Source organism: Atractosteus spatula, chromosome 18, assembly GCF_055471065.1.
Source record: "Atractosteus spatula isolate fAtrSpa1 chromosome 18, fAtrSpa1.hap1, whole genome shotgun sequence".
NCBI classification, from domain to species: Eukaryota; Metazoa; Chordata; class Actinopteri; order Semionotiformes; family Lepisosteidae; genus Atractosteus; species Atractosteus spatula.
The window spans coordinates 3,048,788-3,072,703 of NC_142723.1; the positions used below are offsets into that span (position 1 = coordinate 3,048,788).

Consider the following 23,916-nt stretch of genomic DNA (forward strand, 5'->3'; position numbering starts at 1 on the left):
TCTGCAAGTGCATTTAGCCTGGATTTCATAGCACGAGTCTAAGAAGTGTTCCCCTCTTTTCCTTTGTTTTATGTTTTGCTGGTTATGGTTTCCTTGGAAATTGCACCAGTCATAAATGTTTGAACAAGCAATCTGTGTTTTGTGAATTACTGCGGAGACTATATTGACTTTGAAAGCAGTTGAGTCAAAGTAGAGGTTTCTTAGGAACAGAGGGCCCATAGAAACAAGGATGTGTGTCATTCACTGTTTTCCATTCAAAACCGAATGGTTTTAAATCCACTCCTGCCTCAGATCTCGAGACCGATTTTCAAAAGCGATTTTTGACAACCAATTCTCTCTTTGACATTACAATAACATTTTTTAAAGGTCTGAAACATCATGAAATAGTGATGCGACATGCGATATTGGCTCATTAACCTTTGAAAGGGAGTTTTACTCACTAACCTATGGACTCACAAAAAATAAGACTGAGAAACAGGTGCAAATTCCCCCCTGCACTGTTTCGGATTCTAAGCTTCCAGTTTGTTTTCAATCTTCAGTTTATTAACACCACCCCAGCTTGTGACCCTAATTCAGTTAAATCTGAAGACTGTGGCTGAGTGTCTGGATTCTGTTCACCGAGAGGTCAGGGTGGTTTAGTGCTGAAAAAGTATTGTCTGTAAAGAATGTTTTTTGTCAACTCAAAAGTGTGAGCCAGAATACGAACACAGTACCATCCGGTGGAACTGGTTTTCAAATTTTCACTTGTAAATAAGCAGCACTTGTCAGGATGAAAAGGACAAAGAGAAAATAGAAAATGAAGTTTTGTTGACACTGATGTTGCTCAATTGAAAGACAATGATCATTTTGTTATGATATTTGTGTACGTGGATATGTCATGAAACACCTTCACCGTTCTGACTGCGCAGGCCAGGAAGCAACACTATTTGCAGTGGCTGAATTATAGAGTTTGCCCCATCGGTGGTTTTAGCAACAAGCTGCAATTGCTTCATTTTGTCCTCAGCTGTCTGCTGATTTACTTTTCTCTGCCTGCCTGTTGCAGGCTCTGAAAATAACTTCTCATTGGTGTAGCTCCTTTCCCCTTAGGCATTTAAAATTTTGAAAGCTTGTGATTTCTCATCAGTCCAAGTCATAAAGAATGCAGAAAAATGTAAGCGGAACAGTGACTCCTGATCAGGTGAAAATACCATTGCTTCCACCTGGACTGATGAATCTTAACCCAAAAAATATTTTTGTCAAATAATAGTGTGAGAAAGCCTATGTGGAATCTGAAAACATACAAGGAATATTGGCATTGGTGTTAGTTAGGTTATAATCCCTGTTTAAGACCTTTAAGATGAACGGTAAGTCTTCACCTCCCTGTCAGTGAAGCCAGTAAAGTCCGAATTCCCACCTTTATTCCTGCTAGAGTTGGAGACATTGCCTGTAATTGTCTGACTCTAATGTAAAGAGTTATGAGGTGATAAATGGTGCCTCCAGGTCACAGTCTGACCCTGTTCCTCTTTTCTTTTCCCGTCTTTGCTCAGCTTGGCCTGGGGCTCCTTCACCTGCTGCATGGCTGCCTCCGTCACCACGCTGAACTCTTACACAAAGACTGTCATTGAGTTTCGGCACAAGCGCAAGATGTTCGAGCAGGGCCTCCGGGAGGAGCAGACTTTCATTGACCAGGAAGCTCTCAGCTACTTCCGGGACAGGTCCGTTCAGTCCATCTCCAGCTCGGTGGAGGTGTTTCCGGGCCCAGGGGCCAGTGGGGGCAAACCGCTCGGGCCCGCAGCGTCTATGGACCTGGGAGAGATCCCAGAGTCCCTGGGAGAGGAACAGTGCTGAGGGCAGAGAGGGCAGAGAATGGAGATCCGCTCATTTCCAACAATCAAAAATTCCAAACCAAGCACGCAGAGGGCACCTGTGATCCAATCTCCAAGACCAACGTTTCACAGAACGTCTGGTGATAGACGTGCATCTCACCAGCTGTGCTTCTGATCTGGAGATTCCCTTTTCTGGCTTGAAGTGTTTTTCTTGGGCCAAATATAGATCAGAATTCGATGTTCTGCTTCTTTATTTTCTTTTTCTTATAAAGTACAGTAGACAAGATCCATTTAATTCTTCAGTACCCAAGAACGGGTAGGTTGGTTTACCTGCTTAGATGGACTTTTGAACATACAGAATGTTGGTTGTTTTCCTAAAAGACCTGTTCATTTGTAACAAGGTCTGATACTTTGTTTGCAGGTGGAGTTTCTAAAAACGGAGAACAGTTCACTTAAGTTTTTTTTGTTGTAATTATTACATTTTGAGGGAATTTGGGATAGGAAAAGCAGGGGTCATCATGAAAAATAAGTGGGTGTGTTGGTTGTAATGAGTGAGATTGTCACTGCCCTTACATAGTAATCATTTCAAATGGCTTGAAGTGAAACAATTCCAGCACATCCCTGCAATGCATTCATCCAGCTTGACGCAATGTGTACTATTTCAGTATGTTACTGTTTAAGTGGATGATTGGCTTTTGTCAGTCTTAAAGCAGACATGACTAATATAATAAGACATAAGGCATAATATTTGACATCTCTGGGCAATTACTATGAAACATCACTGATGTGAGGGTATAGAGGCATATTATTCGGAAATTTGGTGTGTGCAAAATACAAAACCATTCTGTGTGATTGTATACATTTAGAAAATGCATATTTTATGTAGGTAAAGATAGTGTCTCTTTTTATAGCTATAAAAGACATGGACGAAAAAGCAAATTTACATGTACGTGAAAAAAATTACAGCTAGACTGACAATTACCCAATCCATACTGTATGTTAAGACTGCTTTATTTACAGAGACTGCCTTAATAGAAATCCGTTTTCATTTGTACCACCATTTTGTCCTTGTTTAACAAACAGGCCCATTGTTTACTTTAGAAACAATCTTTAGTTAATAGGGAGCGCATAAAACACAGCGCAGTAAAGCTGAAAACATGCTGTGAAGAGGGGGGATCGGGATGCACCCATGTATTTTGCACAAATATCCCACAAGTTTCCCACACGTCTTCATCGATCTTTGCTTTTCTTCTCCTTCTGTTGGGAGTGTCCTAGACTCGGAGCTTTATTACAGTGTGGAATATCTTCAACCAGGAAGCATGAGCAAAAGACTTGCCAATAAACAACCTCGCAATCATGCTTGAGCAGGAAAAATAAATGAAATTCACAGTCTTGCTAGAGTTTCCATAGCATATTTGGTGGCCCTCAGCTCCACTCGTGCCTATACTGTATTTGCATACAAATTTAACTTTCCCCATACATACTGCATCCACTCTTATAAACGAATTCATAGACATGACTTTCATATCACGTGAAAGATGTGGGATCCGTAACTCAATATCTGTGATACACATGTATGTGAATGTGCTTTTCATTTTATGGGAAGAAATAAAAAATCAGTGGCAGAATTCAAGCCTCTGTAAGACTACGGTACAGAAAGGAGATTAATATCCTGTGCTCCTCCATGCAGTTTGCAGCTTGGATAAAAAATTGCAGGAGAGTTGTGTCATGTCCTGCACTGTTTCTCTCTCATTGTGATGTTCATAAGGTCTGTATTCAACAAGCACAATGCTGGTTTCCAGAATCCTATTTTCATTACGTACAGTGTAAATAATAAAAGAAAACTGAAGGGAATGGGACATGGCTATTTTGCTTCATTCAAGGCTAGATCCACACTGTAGGTTTATCAGGTTTTATAATTCCAGCAAGGTGTTCTAACAGGACAATCTCTCACTCTTTCTAGGTTGCAAAAGCTTAATAAAAAACACAGGCAAAGTGATATGATCAGTGATAAATTTCTTTAAGAAACAGGCAGAAGAATCGTAACCCATTATAGGAGAAACAGCAATAAATAAATGTTAAAAATAAACCTCTAAACATATCCTCACTCCCTAGGAAGATTAGATAAAATTTCAATTCTTTGCAATATTGCATTTAGTTAGTATAAAACAAGTAAGTTTACTGAATTTAAGAAATTCCACAGAAAACATGACCAGACAACATATCTTAAAAATGGTTTCATTTATTTGGAAGGGTACTGCGACCTGTTCCCAGTTCCTAAGCTCTATTAATTCAAGGCCAGACAGCAAATAGTGTATGCAAAACAGAAATAGTACTGGTTACATAATACTGCTGCAAGTTTCTTTAGTTTCACTTGCCCATTGAAACAATTTCACTGCATGTGAACTGGGCATCTCAAGTCTGTTTCTCTTTATCTCTCCTGTACCTGTTTGGTAAATTCCAACACAGATGGAACTTTTTCAAAATTAAAAATAGAAGGTATTGGAGCTGTTTTGGCTAATTTTCAGCAACCGCTGCCAATAGAGTTTCAGGAGAAACATCTCCAGACATCTGGTAGTCGGAGTTATTTAGTTTCTAAGCTCTGTCAATTCAAGATAGCTTTCGGAACCTGAAAAAAACAAGGCACAAAGTCTCAATTTTCAAACACATTGACAGCCTGCAAAAAACAAATTGCTCACTGAAGCAAATAACTCAATTTGCTGTTTTAGTGGAAAAAAGTTGGATCAGCAGGACGCTGGAATAAAACTTAAACACTTTGATTAAAATCAGACTAATTGCTCTGAAAGCAAAGGCAAGTGGGAAAACTTGAGTGGAAGCTGATCTAGTACTTTTCAAAACTAAGTCCTGCTGGCAGGCGAGACAGTTGCAGGAATCACTTTCATTAACAACACAATTGCCCACATTTACAGTGACTGATATTCAATCTGTTCCGTAAATATCCTGAAGGAAAAGGTGTGTTGTAAAACCCAAACCTAGACTGAGGCTGTAGTATCTACTTTATAATAACAGAGAAAGTGTGTGACCCTTTTCCTTTGAATTGGTGTCATTGTGCTCATTAAGAAGCTCTTTTCAAAACCACCAGCAGACAACAAAATAAACCTTTTTTTTCTGGCAAAGAGCAAATTAAAACTTCAAGCCATCTTTCAATCATGAATTACAATCCTGGTTGCAAGCTTCTATCCAAGGGAAACTTGGAAACCAGTCCTGGTCTTGTGACTTGTAATTGGAGTGTACATTGAAAGGTTTGATTTAATTCTGATTTAATTAGTCGTCTTTGCATATGAAACGAACAAGCCCCTGCGTATAACAGGGATCTCAGCCACCCGGGCTGAGGGAGGTCTCCTTTAGCTCAGCTGGCAAGTTCCCTGTTGCACAACACCGGAGACCTGGGTTTGCACCCAGGCAGTGAGGGACGAACTGGCAGGGCAGAAACCCCAAGAACCGTTACAATGGCAGCCCGTACAGGGACGGCCCTTCACCGAGGATGGTGAATTAAGCAGGGAGAGAATGTAACAAACATACCCCTGCATATAATGGGATCTCAGCCGCACGGGCTGAGGGAGGTCTCCTTTAGCTCAGCCATCATGTTCCCTTTTACGTGACTTCAGAGACCCGGGTTCGCGCCCGGGCAGTGAGGGACGAACGGGCAGGGCAGGAGCAGCAAGGGCGGAAAACCCCAAGAGCCGTCACACATAGCATGTGGCATCAGAGAACAGAAGCTCAATCAGAGAAAGATGAGTTATTGAATGTATTTCTTGCAGCTTTGACAATGTGAAAACAAAACAGATTGCCTTGGCTGAATCTTTTGTGCTGTTGTCTGAAGTGTCTGAAAAAATGTGGAACCTGGGTAGGTAATGAAAACGTCAATGTGATTCATACACCTTTTACTTTTCTCTTCTTTGGTTATGTGCATCCTTCTTCTGTAGATATGGTACAGGATGAGAGGCGGCAGCCTGAGTAAAGACAAACACAAACCTGCTTATATGAGATGAGATTAACAATTTAGAAAAGCAACTTGTAAGGTGAGCAGCATCTGCAAGACAGATCCATCTTCATTTGAATTTGTATTGAGTAAATTTACTTTACAAAAAGCTTTCACACTTAGAGTACCAACAGTACATTTGTTGTTCCAATACAGTGAGGATACGCAACATATAGTCCTTTCAAGCAATTCTATTGCCGACCTTATTACAACTATCTCTTTAATTATTCTATTGATCCTCTACTCAGTTTGATTGAATAAACTAAACAAATCCAATAACTGAAGCTAATTGATGCCAAACTGTCTAATGGAATGAATGACCACTGAAAATAACAACAGTAGGGTTTCTACAGTGCCATTATAAAGCATCTATAGGGTTTAATCCAGCATGGAAGTGTGGTTTTAATTCTAAACGTACATTATTTCTCTATAATCTTATGCCTTTAAAAGATATGTCATGAAGTAATAAAAACTCAATCTTTGTGTAGCAATTTTCTTACATAGTGTAGGATACTATAAGGTTGAGCTTTACCTATTTACCTATATCCAAATTTGGGATAATGACAGCTTTGAAGCTGAGATAAACCGTGGTTACCAGTAAACCTTGCCATGGATTTGCAAAGTAATGGCAATATTAATTTAATGCTACCAAAGTAACATAGCACCTTTAAGCCTTTGTTATTAACTGAAGGGAAGATACATTTTTTACACTGTCAAGTGGAATTCCTTGAAATATAACAAAAGGTGCTGTGGCAAAATGGGATATCAGGGCTATAAGCTGAGTAAAATGTCTCTGAGAGAAAGTGATAACAAAGATAACAAAGAAAAATTGACCTGAAAGAAGAAAACCACAACTAGCTTCACAATATAAAACATCAAAACCTTCATTCTACAAAATAAATCAAATAAAGCGTTTATGAGATGAGATAAATATTCAATTGATTAGCCACAGAAAACTAAGAATGGGCAGCAAAAAATGTTTTTCGTACAATTGCTTTCCCTAAATAGATTCCATTGTTCCGTTTTCGTGTCATCATTCAGTAATGAAATTGGCCCCTAATTCAAAACATTCCTAAAGATTCCATCATAAACTGACCTATCCTGAGAAGAGCTATACTGCAGGTGAAAACACCACAGTGATAGGAAAATCAGGTCGTGCTTTCACAGTTGCAACGAGGAATGTATTATTGACCTTTCTGCAATGAGCAGTACAGTTACCGTGGTACATTAAAATCTACATAAAGCAAAATTTAAAGTCATTAGCTGTCTGCAACATGTTGCACACAACTGGATGTGTTTGATAGATTCATGATATACCTCAAAGCAATGTGCATCTGGTGCTGCTCCATAATACAGTTAATTATAAGTTCGGTTTTATGGATCCTTTGACTGAGTAGTTGCCATCTGCTCACAGGTCTAGATAATTTGTAAGTTTCCAAAAACTGTTTTAGAGACATGTGCCACAAGCACTAACTCTAGTTTGACACTTTGTATAGGAAAAACTTACCTCCTTTTTTTAATAAATGCTGGCCCTTTTCCATTCATCAGCATTTATATCAATGGTCAATAATTATGTTTCACATTCAAACGGCAAATGTTTTGTTATGAACAAATTAGTTATTTTGATCACAATAATTATGCACTTATTAGACAAAAATGAGAGTTTGAGCAATATTCTTATGTAATAGGTTATTTAATGCAATAGGTTTCTTTGACATTTTATACATAAATATATATATTTAAAAGGTAAAAAGTAATGAATTCTAGGGTCTAAGATATAACATTCCTCTTTTTGAGCTTAATAAATGCCTTTAGCTTACATAATGGCATACATTACAGCACAGTATTTGTCCTCTGCTATTATCTTTTCCAATAATAATAACAGTCAAGTACATACAGCTCACAGCTCCTGGGAGTGTATGTAAAAAAATGTTTTAGCTAAAGCTTAAAATCAAGAGTTAAGCTTTGGCGAGATGAGCCAGACAGTCTTATCAGTCCCTGCACCAGGAAAACAAGTAAGCAGATCCACCAGCTAATACAATGCAACAGGTCTGTGAAGCAGAACTCCGGCATAATGAAAATAATTTTTGCATGCATTTCTCTGGAGCACGATGATACTAATGTTCCCTAGTAAAGGTTCTAATAAAAATACAATTCTAAATCTCTTCCAGGAGGGCAGGACAAGCAGGAGAAGCTAGAATGCCCAAGTTTAATTTAAGTTCTTGGTATGATGCATAATGGAGTGACATTTGAGCAGAGAGATTAATTGGAAGGTTTTTCAGGAATGTTATAAAGGAGGCTGGGGGAAGAATTAAAGTGCAGTCATCACTAATTAAAGTTAAGCTGTATCAAGCATGCTCTAGGTCATCAGGCTTGTGATTGGCAGGGCTGCAGGACTTACTGGACCGTACCGTATTGCACTGTAAAGCTAGACATAGAAAGTGGTTACATCTTAAAGAATAACCTCAAAGGTTAGAGACTAAAATTTATTTTCAGATCACTGGTGCTGTTCTTTGTCATCAGGTTATGATTAATGTTTCCATCATTGTGGTAATTTTTTTGGAGAGCTTCCTCTATTACAGTCCAAGGCTATATAAATTCAATCGGTAAAGGTTCTCCTGCAGCAAAATTTTAAAGCTGGAAGCTCAGACGCTGGCAGAAAGGTGTTACAGCACTTGCAAACCAGCCTGTTGACAGGCTGCAAGCAGGGGCTTTAATTAGGCAATTCTGATCAATTAAGAAAAGTGGTTCAGGTGATTCTTAGATTTTTGGGTGTTGCAAATTAAAAAATGCCTTCCAATAAAAACATAAGTAACAAATTAGCTGTATTTGGCAACAATTTAGGGCTCACAAAGCATCCCCACCTATTTTGGGGTTGTTTTTGCACTTCAGTCTATTAAACACTCTTTTGTAACAGGAGGAATAATCCATACCAAGATTATACTGCATTATACCACATAGAAAACACAGATTAAAGGCATAGTCTGCGGCACCATCTGAAGTATGTGGTAATATAAAAAGATCAACTAGTGTCTAGTGTATTCCATTAAGAAAAGTTCTTTTTGAGACTTGAATTAAAATGATTCAAAAATGAAGCAGGAATCTAGGTGACTGTTGAATTAAAACAGATTATCTAAAAAGAAAGTATTCATTTCTAACCCCATTAAGAAATCCTGCACTTTTCTTCCTTGCACTCTGTTTTATTTGAGATGCAACCAGACAGGTTTTCTTCTTGCATCAAATTTCAAAATGACAAACACGGCTTGATATTTCTTGATTTAAAAAAACCCCCAGAAATATCAGAAAATAGCTGACAGATTTGGTTATACCACAAACAGCACAGAATAATGAACGAAAGGACGAAGCACATCAATAAGCCAGCATCACCAGTGATTCTCTGGGTACACATCATTCCCAATTATCAGTATTCGAATAATAATAGTTATATGTGTTGGCTTTATTTACTCAATTTATTGTTTAAATTAACATATTACTTAGTTCAGTCCAGACCAATCCGTTATTTCACCCCTAGCAGTTTGGCAATGAACAGATTAGGTTCGCTCTCTGAAAGAAAGAAATGTTGCTCATGCCAAGAAAATTCAAAGAAGAGTGTTCGAGGGTGGGAGGATTTAAAATACTCGAGTAACAAAGAGAAATGAGTATCTTTCTCCTATTTGCAGAAACTGTTGACAAATATGCTAGCAAATCACCTGCCTCTGTTCTTAGTACAGAGAAAAAAACAGAAAGACCCCACCACCACCACCCCCAGCCAGTGTAATTGCCTGTTGCTGTTTAAGTGCCCGAGTGCAGGGAACACTAATAGATTTTCAACTAGGCTGTTCATTGTCAAAAGGAATAAATTGGGCCTTTTTAGGGTCGGACAGTAGCCAAGAAAAAAAATCAGAAAGTGTCAGGAAGGCCAAAAGGTGGAGAGAGAAAGGGTAGGGGTATGTGCTCTTCTCCAGAGAAGAAGATGAGAGAAAGGGTTCTGTGCTTAGTGCAAACATCTGAGACTCCTCTTTGAAATGTGGAAGCCAATGAGATGGTCGTGATGGAAGGTAGCCCAGCAGGGGAAAAAAGACACTGAAGCAGTGCTTTAGGAGGATGCAGGTATGGGGCTTTAAAATACAACAGAAATGAGGGAATATAAGGTCACAGATGATGAAAGGGCCTTTGGGCTTTCTAGCCCTGTGTGGTAGTGAGAGGTGGCTTTCAGTGGGAGCCACCTGTTAATGGAAATAACCTATGGAAGGAGGAACACCTGCTCTGTTTGAGTAATTAATACTCAGGGGGAGTGAAATTGCACCTGAGGGAAAGAAAAAGGGGGTGACACAGTCCTGGGTTTAATTCCTGGGGTGCTACAGTGGTTGCGTTTGTATGTTCATGATGGTTTCCTCCACATGCTCTGGTTTCCTTCCTCCCACAGTCCAAAGACATGCTGATAGGTTTATTGGCTTTGAGGAAAACCGTCCCCGATGTGAGTGTGTGTCTGTCTGTGCCCTGCGATAGACTGGCGTCCTGTCCAGGGTGTACCCTACCTAGCGCCCAGTGCTTGCCAGGACAGGCTCCAGCTCCCCCACAACCCTGTACTGGATAAAGTGGTCAGAAAATGAATGGGTGGATGGATGTCTCTGTGTACCATTACTCACTTTGCAGGGGTAAGTAAAAGGCTTATAAATACAGCTGGAAGGAAAGGGGTTCGTCTATGTCTAAGCTCCAGTCTAGAAGAAGGGGGTGTGAAAGATACAGAGAGTAGGCCTCATTAGTAATGGATTGGGATGTCTGGGGGACTCTGGGGCTGCTAGAGAAGATACAGTTCAGGCTGTACTGAAGAATATCACAGGTGCTGAACAGACAGGCTCACCAGGAAGACTCCTGAGTTTACCTGAATCTTACCATGGTAGCTGGAAGAAGGATTGTGGTTGACTACTCAAAAGACCAGAGAAGGTAAGGTGTTTCACTTCAGGTGATTCGGAAGATGTCTGTAGGATAGACTATCAATGTGTTTGAGGCTTTTCATTATTTGGTTCAGTTCATTACGGCTGCCTCTGTAGGATGCCTTTGAGCCCAAGAATAAATAAATATATATATATACATACAGTATCTGGTAGATCTGCTCTGGATTGATTCCAGAGGAGCAGCAATATGTATTAATATAATATACACTATGTGTTATGTATAATAGATCTGGACACAACACCGCAAGCTATTCTCTACAATAAGGTAATTCCTCCATTGGCATTTTTTCTTCCCTTTTTCTGCATCGTTTGAGCTGGATATTGAAAATATGCTGTCCTCAGTGGCCTGCCCATCATTTGAACCCCTCACCTCGAGCTCCTCACTAGTTTTAATGAGCAAAAGTTTTAAGCAAGAAGACTTTCTGAAGCTATTCTTCAAAGCAATTTGAATGCAGAGACAGAGTTAGAAACACAGAAAGGCTTGAATTTATTTCCTTTAAGCTTAAAAGACTGACAGCCTGGGTTAATTTAAGGTCTTTCTATCTAAAGGGATTCCCAAACTGTTAATTAGTTAGAAATCAAGAAATTGAATATCTAAAGTTATCGATAATAATTTAAATGATACACATCCCTTTTAGCAATACATTAATAAACATCCTTATTAAAGCAGTGTACTGTACATTATGAATCCATTTTGGGAAGTCGTGATTCCTACACACATCAGTGCACTTCATGAACTGCATAAGATAATTAAGATCAAGTAATGATATTACATTTTCACCAGACTTATTGGGCAGGAAAAAAGAGATGCAGATTGGTAGCACTTTGCATTGATTGTGAACACCATAGTGCAGCAGGAGTCTTCTCTGGTCCTGAGCATTTTTGAGATTGTTATCGTTGACAATGCATCACCAGTCGGCGATGTATCACCAGTCTCTCTCTTCAAAAGGTTTCTTCCTTGATCAGTCCAGTGGGCGGTAAGTTCACTGTAAAGTGCCACCTCCTCAACAACAGTAGGGTTATGTTGTGTCTTGAGGATTTTAATTACCAGTTCATTATTCTCCTTCCTCTGTCACCAGAGACTGCAACAGATATCGTAGCATATTCAACTAAAAGAAAATGTCTTTACAAACTCTGCAAATTCTTGCGGCTTAAACTATTATTTGTAGGGGTTTGTCTGCAGTGTCGCTTTGAGGTGTAATGAGTTCTTAAATAGGACCGAGTTACTAAGAGACTTCACTTGTGAATTAGAGGGACATTTAGATTCTGTTTTTTACTGCATCAGTGACCATTCTAATGGATCCCAAAGATTTATAGTTCAACATTGAATAGACCATTATTTCCTTTCCTCTAGTGCCATACGGCAGGCAGTGACTCATCCTGAAATTTAAAAGCCTGCACGATTCAACTTTATTAATGCAGCATTATAAAGTATTTATTCCCGTGGAAGTGATTCTGAAACACCTACTCCCCTTCTCGTTCACTGCCCCCACTTACTCTCTTATTTATTCCCCAAGAACACATTAATGAAAAGTCTTGTCAAGTGCTGAATCACCTTGACTGTCCAATAAATAACAATAATAAAAAAATGTTGTAAACTTAATCATCACCTGTCAGAGAATCAAGGTGCCTCTGCAATATTTTGTTTTCCAGTTATGTTTCAGACAAGCTGTAGATGAGTAAATTACTTCCTTAAGTAACAAGTAAAATAAAGGTACCAGATCACAGTGGACAAAGCAGTCAGTGATCAAAGCAGTTTTAAAAATAGTCATGGATGGAGAGGTATGGTCAAATGTGGTACAAGACAGACGGGAAAACATTACAAAGATACATATTTGCTTTCGGAAAGTCTCATATAGGAATTGCTCCATATTTTTATTTAGTAGCATTTTGTAAACATGACTATGGCACGACTACTAAACATGATCTCCTGTTTGTACAGTAGACAGCTTGTTGAAAAACAAATAGATAACAGATTCTTGGATCTGTTATGTTTTCTGTAAGCAATGGTGCTAGAGCATGTTTGTCCTACAGACGTCCAGGGCCATATGGAATTCATAACAGATTTTTGTTGACTTTCCTTTAGTCAACAGCAACAAAAAATGAGAGATATTTCCATTGCAATCCAGTTATTTAATCACACACCTACACTGCTGTCTTTAATAAAGACACTTGAAATTGTCTTGTAACCAAGAACCAGCAGATAACAATGGGCTTGTTTGTAAATGAAATTCTGTACAGAGTGACAATATCGGGAAGTTAGCCATAGCAAGCAGAGTGCCAGATAGAGGTGGTGCATGAATGAAGGGAACAGTGATCCAGGTTCTGGAGTTGTAACTGGAAGCTTGTGGGTTCTACACTGCTGTTGTACTCTTGGACAAGGTACTTCACTCCCACTGCTTCAGTAACACACCCATATCTGTATAAATGGGTGCCAATGTAATTTGCATTAGATAAAAGTTTCAGCCAAATTGCTAGTAAGAATCAGGTTAGCTTTGGAATCATACAGGACAGAGAATAGAAGATAGTTTGATCAGACCTGAGGGGCTACACATGTACTTCCTTATTTCATCTTATCAACAGAAATAAGTCAGTGATTTTTGAATACAGATACAGTGGGTGTGATTTGCAAGAAATTCAGATGTTGCACGGTTTAGTTTATATGACACGACTTGTGTGTTCTGCTTGTAAATGACAAACAGCTGTTTCAAATGTGCGAGTAGGAGGGTGCTCACTGGGATTTAATTGGTCTCAATGGCCTTACAACTCGTAGGCAAGAAACATCATCAAAATTCACATTAATACTTGATAAGTATTGGTAGGTTGTGGTAGGTGTGGGTGTCTTTTATTATTATTTCTCTACCCATCCCTCTTCTTAACTGTTTAGTCCAGTACAGGGTCACAGAGGAGCCAGAGCCTAATCCAGGAAGCAACAGGTACAAGGCAGGATACAACCTGGATAGGAATCCAATCCATCAGAGTGCACACACCGACACATACACTCACATTCACACCAGGGTGTATTAACTACCTGCACTTCTTTTGATTGTGGGAGGAAGGAAACCAGAGTACCTGGGGGAAAACCATGCAGACACGGGAAGAACATGCAAACTCCACACAGATAGCTCCCCAGAAATTGAACCCAGGACCCCAGCGCTGCACGGCGGCAATGCTAACCTCTGCCCCATCATCCCGTATCCCACTCTGCTCAGAAAATCTCCAGCGCACGATCGGATGAATTTAATCTGAACTCCTGACGTCTTATTGTAAAACCAGTATTTCAAAGCAGTTTTCAGAACCGGATAATAACTGCAGCTGCATTTAAACTCTTCACTGGTGCGTAGACCAATAGATCACTGGAGGCTGACAGATATGATTGATAAGTACGTCTCCTTAAGTAACTTGAAAATAAAAATAGAAGACACATCTAGACGGTATCTCTCATCTTCCACTTCAGATTGTTCTCTTTCATTGTTCACATGCAATGGAGGGAGTGAGTTATTGTAGTCCATGGGAAGATGCCACATCACTGTTATGGCCTTATCTGAGGCATGAGGCAAGAGAGCTGCATCAGGAGTTTAAAATGAAGAACTTCGGCCCAAACGGTGCATCTTATCTAATGGCTACTGCCATGACTCAGTGGTGTCTTGTCTGGGGACCAGGTAAGTCGCCGTGAACAGTATCTGTGCACTACAATATGTCCTCAAGGTCCTGTTGGAAAGCTTCCAAAATTGACAAAACTCCACAGACTGCCAGTGTGAGGAGGTTGTCTGCATCTCTATGAGGTCTCTGGAACAAAGTATTCTACTGGCCTAAGTGACAGGATCAGAGAGTTTCTAATAATATACTGACTTACTAATACTTAGTAAATATATATGATTTATATGTCGTATTTTGGTGACAATATCTTTTACAAATTGCTTGACATTATGCTGGTCTGTCTAATTTTTGATGCTGTAATGGATTTATTGATTTAAGGAGATTCACAAACTTTTTTTTTTCATTTTTGTAAGAAGTGATCTGACAAATGGATCTTCACTTTAATGTACTATGTAATTGAATAATAAAGGTTATTTCAGTCTAGTTCTATGAGTTGTATCCATTGAAAATACCTAATTTATCAGTCTTCTGGCAGTCTGGCCACTCTGTACTTTCTTCCTGATGATATCAATTCTCTGCACATAGCACCCCAGTATGATTCAGTATATAATACAGAGAGACGTCCATGCTGTTACATCTGTGTTGTCGATGTGTTCAATTTTTATTCATTCTCATTATATTAAAGCCAAAGCAAAATTCATCTCTTCCTCTTAGACTGGGTAATTTCCTGCAGTGCCATCCTCAGTGCTATTTTCTTCCAGAGGGTGCTTCCAATCAGCGAGTCATCTGTGTGGTGTAACAGGAAAATACATTTCTCATAATGAAAGACTCGTATTGGCAAAGCTATTGCCTGCGGGTCAGGAGAGAGTCAGGGACACAACCCGGAGGCTAATTTTCACCTGTCAGTCTGATTTGTACTCCTCTCCAAATAAAAACGTGTTACATAAAACAGGGCCCATCAATTCCCCACCTGCAGCTGAGCATCGATCCCGACAGCTCTTAAACACAGCCGTTCCCAGTCAGTGCGGCTGCAGGCCCTGAGAGTGGCTGTGACTTACTTTTGAGGGACAAAAAATATACACTCATCACCCTTCCAGGGCTGAATTTTTCAGGTGTCTTTCTATGGAAACCACATCTTAATCTTAATTGGAGAATGGACTTGCCATTTTAGCTGTTTTCCCCAAAGTTTTGCAAGCATTTAATGTTGCATCATGCTTTACTATACCTCTCTATGCTTTATTGCGCATTTGTATAGTTTTGCAGAGCTATGTCTTTGGTTTTTGCTGTGGTACTGTAAAGTTAAGTTAAAGGTAGAGCAATATGTTCTGTCACAGTTACCAGATTTTAAAGGCCCAAGAGTCATTCCCTCTTTCCAGGGGTCTCACCATCGAATCTTGTTTTTTCTTTGATGGGTTTTACCAGCAGGACACCCGTTTGATTTTATCCTCAGCATTTAAGTGGGAATTCTGCAGGGTGCCTTTGTTATACTGAGCAATATGCCGTCACCTAGGGAACGATGTCACTGATATCACCACAGAGGTCCTGAAAGAATAAGATTCAGAAGCACCATGTGGCTTCTCACCTCCGTAATGTAGCTCTCTCATATATACACATTTTTAATTGATGTACATGAGAAAAAGCAAAACAAACTTTTTTTTGGAAGCAATTTTATCAACTGTAAAGACATTATATCAGTACTTACACAGCCTGCACCTTATAATTTTATCTTCGGGCCAGACTGTTGGCAGAGGCATTAAAAAATGACAGCCGCTTCAGTTCTGTGTTCATGCTGCGAACCTTTTAAACAAGCTCTTGCTTTGAGGTGAAGGGGTCTGAGGGGCTCCCAACTGGAGAGTAAAATGTGTCGATGGGCTGAGGTTTGTTTCCCCAGTCTGCTCAGCGCCCTCAAACCCTATCAGCACTTCCAGGCTGTATTGATCTGTCAGCACTCCCAGGAGAGCCAGTGTCCATTCACACATTCATACACCATTCGCTTGTGTCTGAACGCTCTAACGAACAGCGATTAGAAAGAGGTAACAGCCTCCTTTACAGCAAAACGTCTTCAGCAACTGCAGTCCTCAAGGGTTACCGAATCCCCTGATTTCTCTTATTCCCCCTCTGATCTTAATTACTTAATTGAAGTAATTATCTGGATAGTTTGTAGTCAAATAGCCTGTTCTGCCAGATCTTAATCTGTTGCTAATTGAATAGTACAAGTAAAACTGGCAGAAATGAGGCTCTTGACGACTGCAGTTGGCTACTGCAGCTCTAAAGGATCAGTATCGTTCATGAAGCTGAAAAATCTAACTGAATACCTCTGTTGGCTGGTTTGCAATAATTTGGTTCACTCCTAAATAAAAGTATGCAGCCTTTTGTTGATATAATAAGCATTGCACTTTCACACCTCCTACTTCTCTTTCCTATCTCCCATCTCACGACAGTATTACAAAAAGAGAAGAAAATGCAGGAAGACATGTGGGTCCCAGAGACTAAAAAAAAAAAAAACTACTTCAATTAAGACCTTGTCCTGAGATGGTGTAAAAAGCAACTTCTGCTTACAGCGTGCTTGACAGCAACTGACTCATCAGTAAGCAAATACCTTGCTGGGCCTAACAGAATCATCATTAGGGACTGCATTCTCCCAGAATACATGGACAGTTTTAACACAAAGCACTGCTCACCATGAATTTAATTAAACCCTCTACAGTATAAGCAGATTTAGGATTCTTTGGGGTATTGCTCTGTATAGCCTCCCAGCCCAGACTCCCTCTATCACTGTAGCATGACACATTGGACTTGCTGCGAGACATGCCCCTCTCAGCTGCCCCTTTCTCCACTTCCCCACTTTGGAGTGGGAAGGGCAGTCCTTGCAGCACAGAGTTTGGGTCCCTTATGAGGACCAGTGGCATTCTGGTTAAGGAGGCAGGTTGGACAGGTACATGGTGCTCGTTCAATCCCAGTAACTGGGCAGCGGAGCACTTTTAGCAACAGACTGCTCCAGCTACGGTGTTCAAGGGAACGTTTCTGCAGGTCTTTCCCCCCGGCGGCTGTCAGGGTGTATAACGCTGCCCTAGGCTAGGACTGTTAGCCCTTCATTTGCTCCTCTATGGACAGCATGTTTACTCCATTGTGCTTTTTGGACAATCAGTCTGTATAAACCTATGCACATTTTGCACATATTTTATTGTTTTTACAGCGACTATGATCAGCACATTTTGCACACACCTATGTATTTATTTATTTTTATTTATTTTGTTTGTCTTTTGTTTTATAACTATTCTGATGTCTGTTTTGCTTGTCTTGGGCTGGACTGCTGTAACACATCAATTTCCCTACGGGATTAATAAAGTATTATCTATCTATCTAAAATGGGCTCACCTTGTGGTTCTGTCCCAGGTGACTGTCCGTAAATAAGACATCTGAAGGGCATTCCAACTGACCTAGTGAATGAAATCACAAACTCTGGCTTGAGGTCTTCTATAACTCAAAGCAGCATTGCACTGTCTGAACATTTTTGCAAAATGCAAAGAAACTGCTTGCTTTGTAAGTAAGGGTTGTTAAAATGTTCTTTTTTTGTCATTTATAAGGAGAGATTAAAATATGGACACCAGTATGTCGGATCATCTAATGCACCTGAGAGAGTTAGTTTAGACCGGAGATGGTTAATTTGCTGGCATAAAAAAGTACTTGCTTGCTAGTGGATGAGTATAGAAGCAGTAACAGGGGTCTCTATGTCGAGAGTGATCTGGGCCTACTTTCTCTGCAACTCCAGCAAAAAGGGAGTGTGAGGAGTTAGGAGACTTATAAATTAAATATTCATGTCAGCTATTTGAGCAATCTGCTGGAAAAAGAAGCAATTAAGTCTCCTCAGCACAAAACAGCAGTGTCTTAAGTAATCATGGGATTAGATTAATCTGCATATGTTATCATGAAAAACATCACGTTTATTTGAGCTTTTTCAAAATGAAATATAAATAATTAGCTGAGATGATCTTACCCCTCTCCATCTCGGTGTTCAAGATTACAAAGGTTTGGCTCTATCATCTTGTCACTGTAAGATACTTTTTAGAGGCCAAGAATTAGCATCTTTGTAACGATTCCAGTGCTGTTATGCAGTTTCTAAAGTGAGCAAAATTATATTCTAACTCTTACTAATATATTCAGTAATGGTGACTTGCATTGTTGAAAATGTATTCTGCCCACACATTTTCAAATCTTGTTTTCATACTGTAGTGACTCCATATGTTGCTTACATAAGGTAATGAAGATCTAAAATAAGATTTTAAATTGTGCTAAAAATAATCCTTAGTTTATCGACAACCACATCACTGCGAAGGAAGTGATAAAATCAAGTATATTAAATGGCTGCGGTTTAATACATAATGCATGAAGCTCCCTAGAATTACATCAGTTCAGATCAGTCAGCTCTCATTAGGATCTGTAACTCACACCAGCAGGAGGGACAATAGATCAAATACAGCACAATGCCGAAGACTGTATAAATCACAGCATTGTAATCAGATTTGAGGCGTGTTTGCCATCTCTCGATAACACCGGAGTCCCACCCTTCATGCATGCAAGGTGTGAAATTGTCTGCATCTCCAGGCCACACCCAAGTCAAATGACAAACCAGCGACTTCCCTGCGCCATCTTAAGCTCCACAATGCACAACCCTGCACCTCATGGGCCGAGTTTTACCAGAGTGCTTGGCTGACCAAACTAATTATTTCCTTAATTTAATCAATACAAGCTCTCCTTCTCAGAAACGCATCCCATCTTCTTGGGAACAATTTAGGACATTAACTCCAAGACAGAAACACAAACCAAAATGGCGAAAGTCAACAGAGGCACAGAAAACAGAAGCTAGCAAATTAAAAATAGGCAGGAAAAATGAGGAGCGCATTCACCCGACTACAGTATCATCGTTTTCTCACTGCTAAAATGTAGTCTTGCGGTTCCCATTTTCCAATGGAACGATTTCTGAAAAATATGCAACCGAATGTAATTTAACTGTACCCACCTTCATAAGATGAAGTGGTTGCAGTCACATCTGCAAATATGAGCATATCGGATTTTAAATTTACACACCGCTGGTGTGCATTTATCTTGTGTTTCTGCTTGTCCAGGAATACAAGAGTACATTACTTCTTTTGTTGCTGTTCCACACAGTTGATGCTTTGATCTAAAGCCACCTCTATTTCTCCAGCCAGAAACTCTACTGGGAGTGTGAATCTAGCACCTTGATTAAGGTTACAATCACACCTGTGTCCCGCCAATGATATGAACCCACAACCTGCAAGACATAAACCTCGAGTCCCCAGCTGATATACTAAACGACTGTGGCTCCTGCCTGCATGAGTGCTGATCAAACATTTGCAAAAGATGATTGTCGAGCATTCCCCAGTTTCACTTGCATGTGATCTCTGGAATTAATTAAACTCAGTTGAGAGTGCCTGTGGAAGCTGCTTATTCTGAATTAGACACTGCTCAAGTGAAATTGTGAAAGAGCATTGCAGCCCCTTGTCTTTAAACAAATCATTGAGCTGTCGCATAACAAAAAAAAACAACAAATACCAACAGACAATGCAGAAGACCAGTGTCTCACAAAGTTCCATTTTTGAATTGAGAAAACTTTGTTTCAGCTCACAGATTGATGAAACAGATGCTGTGCCATATTGTTCTTGCTAATGAGCAGGGCAGCCAGGTGAGGACAAGCTGCCTGCATTGGCGATCCAGTTTAATTATGGTTCCATTAAGACAGAACACACAGTAAGCCTCACAGCCAGGAGGAAAAAATGATTTTCAAAAAGGGGTAACCAACATCACGCTAAAGAAGCGTCTAGCCACTGGTGTCTTGCTCTGCATCCTCTCTGTTTTGTGCCAGTCTGTGCTGCTGATCTTTATTTACACTGCTGATTTATAACATCCCAAAAGGGATCACAGTGTACAATCATGCTGCTGTGGTGACACCACTTACCCACTTACTAACTTATGTTAGAAGCATTCAATTCCAAAACTCAGGGACTGATCGCTTATGACACAGATGGTTTGATGCCTGTCTGGACTGTGAGGACTGGTAGTACATCAGCAGCAGTGATTCAATTGCAGGGTGTCACTGCACATGCTAGAGCATACTGGTCCAGCGTTCAGTGTTTAGAGCTCCAGACTGCAGGGCCCAGGGCTCTGGTCCCAGCTGGGATGGTACTGGCTTGTACTCCGGCAAACAAGGTACCTCACTCAGACAGGTCTGGTCAATACCCTGGGTGTCCAGCTTGCCATTCTAAATGCGGACCTGTTTAATTGCTTTGTGTGATAAAATAAAGGAACAGAAAATGTTCATAAATCAAAAGTAGTTTTGTCCCCCAGCCTCTAAAAATACTGAAGTTCCAGCTAGAAGACCTGAGCTTTGCTAATCCAAAAACCAGGTAGCTGCTTGTCAATCCTTTTGAGATTTTAAGATTCATTAGAAATAGTCTTAGTGAATACTCATTTGTACTCATGAGTCAATTGTCAGTTGATCTGTGATTTCTTTTTCTTGACAGAATACAAGGCTCTGTAAAAATGTCAGTAAAACTGCATCATTGAGCACCTTCAGCAAGCAGGGAAGGATGCAAATTCGCTCCCTTGCGATCTGTCCCCAAACTGCCGTGCTCTGAGGATGGAGTTGGGAGCTTGGCTTTAAAAAAAAACTAATTACACGCCTTTCCCACAGACAGATTACTGTACACTATACCTGTGTACAGCCTCTTCTCCCAAGACAGTTGGTCAAATGACTATTTAGTCCCTTCAAAATAAACCATCACTCTTGCCTGTGCTGACAGCCTAATAATATTCCCATCGAGCCAACTAATCTCATTATGCTCATTTAGGCAGAAACTGCAACAGCTGGCAGATGTAATGAATATTACAGCAAACCAGATTAATATTTGCCCTAATTGTTTTCAAGTGCACTCAAATTGCCATTGGATTTTGCTTCGCATCTATCATTGCATATTTTGCTTTGTTTAATGCTTTCCGTTTCAGTTTCCCTACTGGTGCACAGACTAAAATAATGCAGAGAGTTGTCTCCTGTGAAAATACAGCACAGCTCGTAATGAAGGAAATGGTCTTGAAAATGAAGTTGGCGATTTCCCTCTTCTGGAAAGTGCAATTATCAAAGGCTAATGCAGAAAGAAAGCAATAAAATACAGTGCTCCCCTTGGGGGCAAAATGTTTCCGCACAATAGAGAAAATAACATACAAGGATCCTAAAATTAACTAAACGATAAAGAGGAAAGTTTAAAATTGTAAAAATCAGGCATAAAGGGACCCATGAGAGGTTCCTGTAGCAAAGGTGCTCATTCAGAAAGCAGACTGACTGGGCTGTGGGCCCAACAGTGTGAGGATTGTATTCAGTCTTAGCCTCTCCCTTTAAGCCAGTTTAAGGGCTGTCTGTAGCAGTAAGCGAACTGGTGGAAATTCCAAACTGGGCGATACAAAAAGGAAAAGTCAATGATTTTTGAAACCGAGTTCATGTGGGTTTCTGCTGGGTGCTCTGGTGTCCTCTCACACTCCAAAGGCATGCTGGGAGGTTCGTTGACTTCTGGGAAACCTGGCCCTGGGAGTGAGTGTGTCTGTGTGTGCCTTGTGATGGACTGGCGTTTTTCTTGTGAAAATCCGGCTATGTCCGCGATCCCGTACTGGATAATGTGGTTAAGGAAATAAAGATGCATGGGCTTTCAAAACTTTTTTTAAAAAAAGAAAACCCCAATACAATACTCAAACACAGAAAAGAAAAAGGATGTTGTTGCACTGCAGAGACATACAGCAGGTGCTACACCAGCTATACAGTTTACCTGTGTGTCCGTCTTCAGAAGGAACTAATTACTGACACGAGAGCCTTTGATACAGAGAGGCTTTAATGTTGTCAGAACTTCAGAGGAAACAGCCGGTGACCCATATGGCCTCTTCCGAGGAAGGACGTGAGCTGTAAGACACCTGCACATCTTGCCACACACCTTCAGACAGATTCACTTGCAGTCCAGCAGAGACAGTTCAAAGAGAGGAAGCCCAGCCCCTTGATCGAGTATCTTGCTGATCTCTGATTGGGAACTTTCCAGGGGGACCCTCTCCCCTCATGGGAAGCCAAAAGGTTGCAAAGGTGTCAGTCCCAATTGAGTAATTAAGAAATCATATAAAATGACACCAAGAGACGCTATAGACCTGAACAGCTGAGCACATGTGGTCCAAGAGGCTGGTTTGTACAGCTGCTTCTCCAGCACAGTGTACATGCCGAAAAACACATACTCAGTCTTGCTGTGGAAAACTTTAGGAACACTTGTTATTCCAATATGTCCCTGTTTCTATTTAAAAAAAAAGCGAGAATAAGAGTTAAAGATCAACCCCACCTTATGCTGCGCAGCACTAACATAGCTACGTTTCTGCTGCCATCTAGTGTCAAGGAATGAGATCTCCGTCTCACACACACACACAATGAACCCGCACTCGTTTATTAAATACTTATAAAATCAGACTGTGGCACGACAGAAGGTATTGTCTATTTACAGAGGAGCTTTGGTTGCTTAAAAAGAAACTGCTGTAATGTGGAGGAGTACGAGTTATAAAAAGTCTTCTGGATAAGCATGTGACGTGTCACACATCACAACACAAACAGCTTAGATTTTAAAAGGGTATTATTACCAGTAAATGCCAATGAACATGCCAAATTAAGCTTACTGCATATACTATGGTATGCCAAGATTTCTTGGAATGGAAATCGAAGTCTGTAAAACAGGAAGGTTACCACAAGAGGGAGCCATACTGCCATGAGCTTGACTACAAGAAAATTCTTTGCGGAATTTAAATGGATTCAATCACGAATTTTTGATAAACCAGTATTGTAAAATCCACATTTTTTCACATAGGTGTGCTTCAAAGACTGTTTTCTTAAGTATAATGTCCTTCAGCACAGAAACACCAGACCGAAATACATGATTTTTAATGCTTGTATTTCCATTCTTTACTGGCCACTGAGACCCTGAGGTAACTGAAGAAAAGAGTTTGTTTTCTTTAAGGTCAGGGTCCAGGAACCGAAAGAACATGGAAGACCCCTGCACTGCCCCACAAGATATACACACAAACCTTTTTGCACATACATATGTAAACTGCTAATACACGTGAGCTGTGTATGGTTACTTCATACAACTACATTTCACTAGGAATGACAACACCCAAGATGAAAGCGTCATGGAGCGAAATTTTGGCTTAACCAGCTTGGCTGAGGGCTGGCCTCCCGGCCAGAGGACAAGGAGACCAGGACCCCCCTGCTGGGTGACCAAGGGGCAGCTGCAGAGGTGGAGGTGGGATGCAAGAGACGTGCAAGAGAGAGAGATAGGGATCTCGTTGGCATTTATAGCTTTTGGGAGAGGAATGGACTGTCAGGAGTGATTGTTCATTACTGACGACTGAGTCTGATTGAGCTTGGTTGTTGTCAACCCTCCCGAACTTTTGTTATAAACTCCATTTAGTAGATCTGTTTTTAAAATAATTGACCGTATTAAAAAAAAAATCT

The 23,916-nt window shown here is 40.2% G+C and overlaps 1 protein-coding gene across 1 annotated transcript in view; it reads left to right on the plus strand.

Moving 5' to 3' along the window:
• Nucleotides 1-3,662, plus strand: part of gsg1l (gsg1-like) — a 30,382-nt gene extending 26,720 nt beyond the window's left edge. Inside the window, exon 5 of the mRNA XM_088936211.1 lies at nt 1,527-3,662. Within this exon, the coding sequence (XP_088792337.1) occupies nt 1,527-1,827 (301 nt within the window). The 3' untranslated portion in view covers nt 1,828-3,662. The remainder of the gene's footprint in view (nt 1-1,526) is intronic.
• The last annotated feature ends 20,254 nt before the right edge of the window (nt 3,663-23,916 follow it).